The following is a 10,000-nucleotide window of genomic DNA, read 5'->3' on the forward strand; positions in this document are numbered from 1 at the left end:
AGTGCTCTTCACTACAGCTTTTGTTCACGTTAACCGTTAGATACGTTAAAGGAGAACACTTGGAGAGCTGCCCTCCAGAGACACTTAACAAAGGCCTCTACAGCCTACCTCTCCCGTTCGTCTATGATAACTCAGTAGGCACTTGGAATACGGACGAGGTCACTATAAAGAAGCTTCCAACAGGAGAAGCACTGAGAGGAAGTCAATCTTACGAATCTTTCATGAGGTTTTTCACAACCTTTGAAATCAGCCCACAACAACTCAGAGACAAGGCTTCAGCTCGACTCAGAGAACTTTACAACACGGTGAGATTAAACTTTAACAAAAGAGGATGAAGTAAGGGAATGGTATCCCCTCCCGCACCCTTTTTTAGAGAGGCACCTGATTGACCAGTTGTAATGACGTAATGAAATGTTAAATATGCACAGCATTAGTTTTTAAAAATCTATTTTTAGTTCTCGCAAAGCTATTTTAATTTCTCGTTCCCAATGCCGCGCATATTTAACATTTCCTTACGTCATTACAACTGGCCAATCAGTTGCCTCTTTAAAAATAGCTGCGTAGCTAAAATTAGATTTTAAAAAACTATAATTGGAGCAGGCCCTTGTATGGGGGATCCGTTTTCTTACGTCATTCTCTCTTTAACCCAGTTCATAGCGACCTTCAAATTGGAGTGCGAGGCAATCTCGACCCCAGAGCTCGTCTCTTGACCGAGGGAGAGAAGAGCTCTGGGGAACCCTGAAACAAAGTGTCTTCTCATTGGTTTTCGTGAAGAACAATCAAAAGCGTCTCTAATTGGTGCATTCATGTTAGCAAGAGGAGTGAGCAGGCGCCGTAAGGCTCAAATAGCCAATTTTTGGCTGTAAGAACCCTACGGAGCATGTTCATCTACGCAGAGTTTCCCAGATAGACCCGAGGCTCTGGTGACGAGAATGGAGTGCGAGGACGAGTACGAGTTCTCAGTTCTGAGCACGCGCATTGCAAAATTTTCGTTGTTTAACTGTAATGCGCATACCAGTACAAAAAACTCGTACTCGGTCTCTTACTCGTAATCTGAATGTCGCTTTTGTTGTGCGAGAGTACTTAAACTGATGGAAGCTTTTTGTTCAACCACAGACCATGGACCTTGTTAAAGAGTACACTCGCATTAACGATGAGAAAAGAGCACGTGACATGTTCGTTGCTGACATTCAAGGACGGGACAGATATTTCAATAAGCAGCTTTTTCCTGACGACGAATATAATCACAAGGCGTTTACGAAATGCTTTGATGCTGACAGCGCTAAGGAACATTGTCCCAGACGATGGGAAGCCATGGAGTCTTGGATAACCAGCACTAAAAAGGTAACCAACCAGAAAAGAAACTAGACACGAGCAGACCTGATGCAATTCTTGCAAAGAATGCAAACAAGTTAACAGTTTACTGAAGAAAACCTAATATTATTGTTTGGATCCTGTCAAATTGTGTATAGAGCTTTCGACAGAGAATTTAGTGTAGACTTTTAAGAAGTTCAGTTTATTCTTTTATTTCATCTGATGTCATTTCTTTATTCTTCTTTTATTTTCATTGTCATGTTATTTTATTGTCAGATCAGGCAATCAGATATTCAAGGTAAAATGGTCTACATGGTCTCTTTTTGTTTATTGTGCACAACAGGTCAGGGATCAACTCAAGCCCTTCCTTAAGGATTTATTTTACGACAGTGGTCCGAAAAACTGCATTCCTAAATGTCCAATGGATGTCATCCCTTGGTTTCACGGGCATGCTGTATTTCATTCTTATTCTATTGGAAATAAAGACTGTTCGTACAAAGCATCCCAAGGGCTCCCTTTCTTTGTAGAAAATTATGGACCAAAGTGGACAGAATACACCACCACAGTTCACGAGTTTCCGGGACATCATGTAGAGGTTTGATTGACTAATTTCTTTTTAAAAGATAAAGGGCAAAAACGTGCGCAGAATTTTTCTCGCGCAACAGAGACGAAAGTAATTTTTTTTTTCTTCATGGAATAGTTTTACGAGATGGTAAGTAGAAGGATATATGACAAATTGTTCCAAAAGGCAAAATGTGATTATTTTTTGCGCGAGTTTTTTTGCCAACATGTAACATTACTTTGTGTTGGGAAGGAGAGTGATTAATGTTTTTTTTGGTTGATTTTTAGATAGATCGACCCATTGCTTCATTTGACTGATTCATTGATTATAACGCTAAGCCCGCAGGGAGATGGGGGTGTTAAGTATAGGTTACAACGGCGTGAATTTAGTTTCAGGATCAGGCTAGACCGAATTGACCACCGCTCTGCCGGAAGATATGGTGACAGCAAAAATGATGATAGAGCGAGTTTCAATTGAGTTTCGTAAAACCAAAACCAAAGTAATAACTTTGGCCAATCAAAAAGGACGGAGACAATCCAGTAAACCAATAAAAACTCGAAGTAATTACATGTAGCCGACACAAAGCGCGGGAAAATGTGCACGCGCGAGCGACGATTGGTTTTGGTTTCATTTCTGATTGGTTGGAAAACTTGGTGCGAGAAATTTGAACCAATCACTGAGTGCAGTAACCATAAACCAAAGTAATTATCTAATTACTTTCGACACTCAATTGAAAACCGCTCTAATGCGATTTGATTTACATCCTAAAGGTTCAGAGCTATACGGAGTATTTTCAAAGAGATTGTAAGGATCCAATTGCTTGGATGAACGCTGCAAACTACTTTACAGGGATCACTGAGGGCTGGGCAGTGTACTGTGAATATCAGCTGTTTCCAAACTATACAACACTTTATAGTACTGAGGGCTCATCAGACAAAGCTGCAATCCTGCGACAGAAATATGGAATGCTGTACTACCAGGTAAATATGCAAAGAAGAGGTTTTTGTATCGACTCGGAGGTATTTCTATGGTAAATTAACCTTTCTCTCTCTCCTTTAACTAGAAGTGTCTGATACATTGAAGGCATTGGGACATTTTCAGTTGCTACAATTCATTTGTCGAATTGCGGCCAAATATCTGCCATGCCAAGGGTGGCACAGTTGGTTAGTGCGCGGCCTTGGTGCAAGAGGTCCCGAGTTCGATCCCTGGATCTCACATCCTTGTTTCGACTTCTTTCCTTTCAGTGTAGCCTAGGTAGCTTTAAATACCCTTAAAACGGAGCACAGACAGAAAGAGGGGGGAAAAATGAGCGCACCGTCGGCTTCCTGGGAGAGTACTCTCTAGAGAGTAAAGGAACTTCCGACGTTAAATAAGGTGTACCTTTACCTATGATTAAAACGGCGTTTTGTGGAATATAAGCGACAAATTCAACCGGATTGACAACGAAAAGCCCACTGAACATCTCTCTAGCACTTTATCCTTGCAACGTGAGATTCCCCAAAGTATAACAACAAACCTTCATGTGATCCAAACACAACATCCTTCACGCCAAAAAAGGAACTGTTCCAGGTCGTGAACAAACAAAATTCAGTTGAATTACTGTAAGATTTATCGACATTAAATATGGCTACTTTTTAATGTAATCCGCGTAGCTTGCCGTTTTGTTGAGAGATGCGCGAGAAGTGAAGTGAGGCGACGCAGCTAGAGAAACTGGTTGGGTGTTGTCTTGCTAATGTCCAACTTTCTTTACGGCTTCTCCACTTGCTCTCTTGCAACTGTTTTTTTTTTTTTCACCTTCTGTAGATTCTCCATGCTTTACGCCCTATAGCAGATATTGACCTAAACTATTACGGAAAGGAAGTGTCCGAAATACGAGACATGTATAGAGAATACGTGTGGGAAGATAACAACCATCAAGTCAACAAAGATATCGTGCGACTGCAAAGCTTGCCAGGATTTGTAACAAGCTACATGATTGGTGAAATGAAGATATCTGAAATGAAAGCTTTGGCCGAGAGGGAGTTGGGTGATGACTTTTCCCTGAAAGATTTCCATTACGAGATTCTGCGCGAAGGAGAGTTTCCGCTGGACTATTTGGAGGAGCACATTAAAGATTACATCGCTTGTAAGAAAAACCCTCAAGGCGTTGGTTGTGATGAGTTTGTGTAGCACTGAAGATAAACCAACTTAAACGAAAACCGAAAACAACTTAATCGTCCCATTTGCTCAAACCGTTTGGAATACATCAAAAACAGTACAAAGATCTTGCCATTTTCACGTGGTTAGTTATTTGTACAGCTAATTAGTTGTATAACCTGAAAAATCACCCTCAACGTTTCACATTTAGCACACTTTCCAACCCATCCTCCACCCAAATAATGTATACTGTCCACAATGGTAACTGAAGCCTATTAATGTAGAGTGTCTATATTTTCATTTTATCATGATCGCGGGCAGCCTCGTTCCCAGGCCTTTCAGCGCTTAATCGCAAGAGGCGCGAGACTTAGGGCCGGGGCGATAGCACAAGGCCGTCCTCGGAGAATCTTCCGCGTGACCGGTGACGTCACATTTGATTCGCGTGAGGACGACTGAGAACGAGGCTGGATCGCCAGTGCTCCAGAAAGGCAGCAAATTAGACATCCAAAGTGTCCCTTTAAGTCTAAGCCTTTGCTAACTATTTGCTAGGTTGGCATTGCTTTTGGCTTAAGTACATGAAGCTGCTTTCTTTCTTAAAATTATCAACTGACAATGAGAGAGACCCGCAGGTAGCATAGCTAATCGTGACAGGTCGTTCGATAGATTCAATTAATATGTAAGATTCAAAATTGGACCTGCTTCTAACTTGCTGCATTTAAGGAAACATGACGAACAACCTGAAACCCCCAAGAACACCCGTGATTATTCACGATCGATTCGCGATAGTCGATCGACCGCTCGCGATTCATTTTAATAAAAGGAAAATCTAGACACATCTTGAGTAATCTGGAACCCCCAAGAGCACCCGCGGTCGTAATGAAATGAAAATCTAGACACTCTACATTAACCGAATTCTTTATAAGCATTAAGTTAGTTGCCCATCATTAGACAACGACTGGATCATGATTGGCCAGGGCGCCTCGCAGGTCAGACTGTAAGAAAGGAATGCTGTCGGGTAAGCAGTCGTTGGTAGGGAGGAGGTGAATAAACGACACCGCGCACCGGTGGCTCAGTTGGTTGAGCACCGGGCTGTTACGCGGGAGGTCGTGAGTTCAACCGCAGCCGGACCAACACTCAGGGTCTTAAAATAACTGAGGAGAAAGTGGTGCCTTTAAAGGTATGACATCTGCAAATGGTTAGACTCTCTAGTGTTCTCGGATAAGGACGATAAGCCGGAGCTCCCGTCTTGTTCGTAATCCTTCATAATCCTGCGGGACGTAAAAGAACCCGCACACTTGTCGCAAAGAGCAGGGCATGTAGTTCCCGGTGTTGTGGTCTGTCTTCTGTGGTGTATCATGGTTGGGAGGGTAAATGCTCGGAGATATTAGCTACACCAAGCTACTCTAAAAATCCGAGGGTAAATAAAGATGTATGATATGATGTATGATATAACTGCGTGGGAGGCCATCCGTGCGTTAGCATTTGGTTAGCGTTGTACTAGCGTTTTACATTTGTCTGTGGTTGAAGTTAATATAACCAAGTCCTCTCCGTCTACCTCCCAAACAAAATCATTTCAATCTCTCAAGTGATACGCAACAGAGTCGAGTAGTTTGCGTATCCACATTTACTCGATTTTATGACGCGCGTCACTCGCACGACAAGTTAGGAGTGATCTGTTCATCCTCGTCCCAAGAGCCCTTAGACTCGATTACCAGCCGCTGTTTCGGGAAATGAGCCAGCGCTCACTCCCGAGGATACCCGAACTCGAGTGAGCGGCGGAAATCGAGCCTAAAGAGCCCTCCGATTCTTTGGTAACGATCTGTTGGCATTGTGCATAGCTGTAATGGGCCATTTTCGAAATATAAAATACTCAGCTTGATAGCGAGGCACAGAGGACAAAAACAATATAGCAACACGTTGGAATGAATGTGACAAATATTTGCATATCATCCACTTTCGTTTGTCTTTGTCCTCTAAACCTCACTTTCAAGCTGAATTTTAATATATCATGTGGCCCATTGAGTCAGCAGTGAAAATCATTGATTCTTGAATGAAATGTAATAAATTTTAACAAAATTAAAATGAAATTGGTTTGTGCACTCGTTAAAATTAGACTAGATCTGGATAATCTTTGGATCATGATACAGTATAGCTCCAAGAGCAACAAGATAACAGTGTAAAGAAATTCACTTTCATATTGAGAGAAATTCAACAGAATTTCTCATCAAGAAGTAAAATAAACATAAATTTGCCGCTGAATACGGGATTTATTTTCTTAGGCCACGCTGTCTGAAACTATAACATACAAACACGAAAAGTGTAATAATTATTAGTCAATGTCATTTCATCCAAAACGATAAAAATTGTCTGTCAACAAGATTTCAAAGAATAAATTTCAAAGAATAAATTCATGTGCATTTTACACCCACTTTGCTTTGAATGAAACATGAAAAGTGAATCCCTCGGCTCGCAAACTTAAACTGGCTGCACCAACGACATAACCTATATACAACACTACAAAAAGAAGTTACTTATTTTTAGTAACTAATTCTTAAATCAAGTAGTATGCCTACCCTTCATTTAAGAATACGCTTCTTCTTTTGAAACATTAATACTTATATTAAGGCATAGTACTTGATTTGAGGATGAAAATTCCAATTTAAGGTTGTTGTAGAAAAAGCGAACTTATTTTAAGGACATATCTCCCTATTCTAACTCTTGAATTAAGAAGGTGCTTCTTATTTGACGACATGGGTCCCTTCAGTTACAAATATCTGGTTTAATTTAAGAGCCTTATTCTTAATTTGAGAATAGTTGCTCTTTATGACGCTTTTTAAATGTCTTTTATGGAATCCACTCGCTCAAGCTAAGAATAAAGCTAGTTAAGATGTTTTTACACATTGAGATGTAAATCAACCAACACAACTCTCGATCATCACGCCGTGTGAACTTCTCAACTGAAATTTGCATACTGTTTGAATCGGTATTCTTTTTATCAAAAGCCAGTTTCTTTCACCAGTCGTATTCACAGTTACGTTTAGAGCTTCGAGCATTTTCATCAACTGAAGCAAAATTGTTTGTGAAAACCTCAAGTAAACGTGCGCGCTGCGAATAATATTTATTCTCACAAGTCGCACGCGATAAAATTTAAAAAGACAGCAAAAACAAACGAGTTCTTGCATAGAATCCACGCTCTGAAGAATAAAGCAAAAGATATTTTCTGTGTCGCCGATTGAAATGAAGAATAGACTATTTGCATGTGCGATGGACAAACTAAACGTGACCGACGCGGTTTAGTAATGAAACATTGATTGACCTTTTTCGACATCCTTCTAAGAGAAACCTTGGTTAAATTTTCAAAAGATGTCACAGGAGGTTGACTTCCTTCATTGCTATTCTTCAAAAAGCTGGACTATAGTGTGCTAAGCAATTCACGTGCATATCAGAGACGAAGATCTCCTTCCGCCATCTTGGATTAAAGGAAGAGACGAGAGACTGGAAACTACTGAGCCGTTTTCGTTTTGGTCAGCAGTCAACATATTTCGGCGGTTTCTATTCAAGGCGGACTGTCTTCCAGGCGTTTGAATGAACGGCACAATGTGTTGATGATTTTCAGCTGTTTTGCTCTTTAAATGCCAATTCAAAACAAGGAAATGCTTACAGCGACTCAACTGAAAAGGTAAGCGTTAATTATAAGCAGGTAATATTTGATTTCATGCCTCACTGTCCTTAAAATTTGCACGTTTTCACACTTCCAAGTCTCAAATTTGTCAGGCATGGACAATTGCAATATTGGCTTACTGGCTAAATAGCTAACTAAATATGCAATCAGGCTGTTTTACTCACAGGATATCTTTTAATGGGGGTACATTTGTACATGGGTTAATTCTTACAGTCTCTAAATATTGAAAATACCCATCCGTATTGTATAATTATTTGGTACAACAAGTAACAATTTTTTCATGATTCTTCTAGATTCTGATAATAAGGAAATTTTGGCCTTAAAATGCCTTCCAAAACTGTTCAAGTTAAAGAATATAGCCACTGCAGATGCAGAAAAACATTTTATTGTATTTGTTGAGGTAAGTGCTCTTCCGTTTTAACCATGAAATTGTTGTTATACGTGTTTGTATTTCTTGTGTAGCTGCATTTAATATATTTTTATTATTGATGAGGTGTGCTTTTTTTGGAATTAAATTGCACTTTACTATATACAGTAAGTCAAAGATAAACTGTGAGAGAAACAAAGCAGTTAGATCACACCAACTGTCGTGTACAAAATTTCCAGATCTTCATTGTGATTATTGCTTAATTGCTGGTATACAGATTACATGAGCCCTTTTTCCATCTCAACACCAATCTTTTTTGTTTTGTTATGTTGTTTTTTACAGGATGGATCTCATGAGGCATCAAAAGAGAGAGCACAATCTGCATCACCATTTTTTATGGTTTCTCCTGGGCATCAGGTGCTTTTGATGGAAAGCAACAAGGATGAGCTCTTGGAAGTGTTGGATAATGATGGCTTGGCCAGGGCTGTGATTTGTTTAGTAGGAATTTATTATGTTTTCCACCTAGATTATCCGGGCCCTGCAAAGGGAGTTTTTCTCTTTCTACAGGAGCATATTTTTCATCACTTTCTGTCTAAAAGGCCTCTTAGTTTGCTTCTCGCCTAGCAGAATTGGAGCTTCCTTGCAAGTAAAATAACTGTCTATATTAAGAGCTTGCAGCTACTGCTACATGTATCGTTACACTATGTTGGATTTAAGTTTTTTGGATGTAAACATGTCTGTTTTCAAGAAATTTGAGATTGTATGCAGTAGGCTCAGGAAAAGGCAACACTTTTTTGTCACCCTTTCTCTTGGTGTGGCCAATAAAACAGGTGTTAGTGTCAGAACTTCTCGCTTACTTGAGTGTTTTAGTAAGAGTTTTTTGCAGTGTCATTTGCTAGTACATCTCGAAAAAATACTACAGAATACTTTTTTTTGAAATATTTTCTCAGTGCAATAAACTAGCAAATTAAAGGTAAAAAAGGTGTTCCTATTCTGGAATTGGTAAACTTAACTAGGGTCTGAAAGTACATAGAAACCAACCAAAGACTTACCGGTAAATAAAATGTTGTAAAACAGACCCAAAATGTGTCTTTGAAATATTTTTGGTTTCTGGGTTGCTGTAATGCTCTGTTCCTGTTGCAATTTAACTAGAGAAATGTTCAGTTTTTGGAGGTATTTACTTTAATCATACCTGTTGATTTTAATTTACCTTTGCAAGGTTTAATTACCTCTAAGGGAGTGAAGGGTTGAACTGTGTTAACGTTTTACAAATGTTGGTTTTCTTAATAATATGTATCAAACTTTTGCTCTTAATAATAATAATAATAATAATAATAATAATAATAATAATAATAATAATAGGTATTCAACTTTTGCTCTTAAACCAAAGAAAATGTAATGTTGTTCTCAATTAAAGGCATTAATTTACTGTTTGAGGAATGTTGTTTGTATTTTTAGAGTTAATTAGTCTTAAATTCCTCAGTTTTAGATTGGACAACCTCAGAAAATTAAACAGGAAATTTTTTTATGTTATTTTGATCTGTGTGTCCATCATTTTCCATGTATAATAAGTTGTTGTTACATATTTATTTCTTTAAATGGGCTTATTATAATCCTGGAATGATAGCACATATAAAGGAAGGCTTTTACTGTGTTAAAACGTAGACAAACAAGCTCTTGAGGGAAGAGCGTGGTACCTTAATTAAACACAAGCATATCAAATTGTCCTGTTTTAAGGAAGATGGCTCCTTAAACGTTGAGGAATTGGCTCTTGCTTTGTGGGTGATGGTTCCAAAAAAGTAAGGGACAGTGTCTTGATTGAAGAGTGTTTATCCTAAAATAGGGATATCAGAATGTTTTGATTTAAGAGATATGGCTCCTTAAAAGTTTTACAACAAGTTCTTGATTTTAGATTGTATTCCTTAATATAAGGATTTTA

The 10,000-nt window shown here is 39.0% G+C and overlaps 2 protein-coding genes across 9 annotated transcripts in view; one reads left to right on the plus strand and one right to left on the minus strand.

Moving 5' to 3' along the window:
* LOC138056763 (uncharacterized) overlaps positions 1-6,099 on the plus strand; it is a 14,094-nt gene extending 7,995 nt beyond the window's left edge. For both annotated transcript variants that reach the window (XM_068902650.1, XM_068902649.1), the window contains 5 exons: positions 41-305; positions 1,117-1,344; positions 1,658-1,909; positions 2,647-2,856; positions 3,680-6,099. In XM_068902650.1, coding sequence (XP_068758751.1) covers positions 41-305; positions 1,117-1,344; positions 1,658-1,909; positions 2,647-2,856; positions 3,680-4,045 — 1,321 coding nt within the window. In that variant the 3' untranslated portion in view covers positions 4,046-6,099. The remainder of the gene's footprint in view (positions 1-40; positions 306-1,116; positions 1,345-1,657; positions 1,910-2,646; positions 2,857-3,679) is intronic.
* A 160-nt stretch (positions 6,100-6,259) lies between these two features.
* Positions 6,260-10,000, minus strand: part of LOC138056762 (uncharacterized) — a 23,286-nt gene continuing 19,545 nt past the window's right edge. For 6 of the 7 annotated variants that reach the window (XM_068902645.1, XM_068902648.1, XM_068902643.1 and 3 more), the window contains one exon: positions 6,260-6,526. The gene's annotated coding sequence lies outside the window, so the exon portion shown is untranslated. The remainder of the gene's footprint in view (positions 6,527-10,000) is intronic. The other variant, XM_068902647.1, reaches the window with a different exon arrangement.

Source organism: Montipora capricornis, chromosome 7 (genome assembly GCF_036669925.1).
Source record: "Montipora capricornis isolate CH-2021 chromosome 7, ASM3666992v2, whole genome shotgun sequence".
In the NCBI taxonomy this organism is placed as follows: Eukaryota; Metazoa; Cnidaria; class Anthozoa; order Scleractinia; family Acroporidae; genus Montipora; species Montipora capricornis.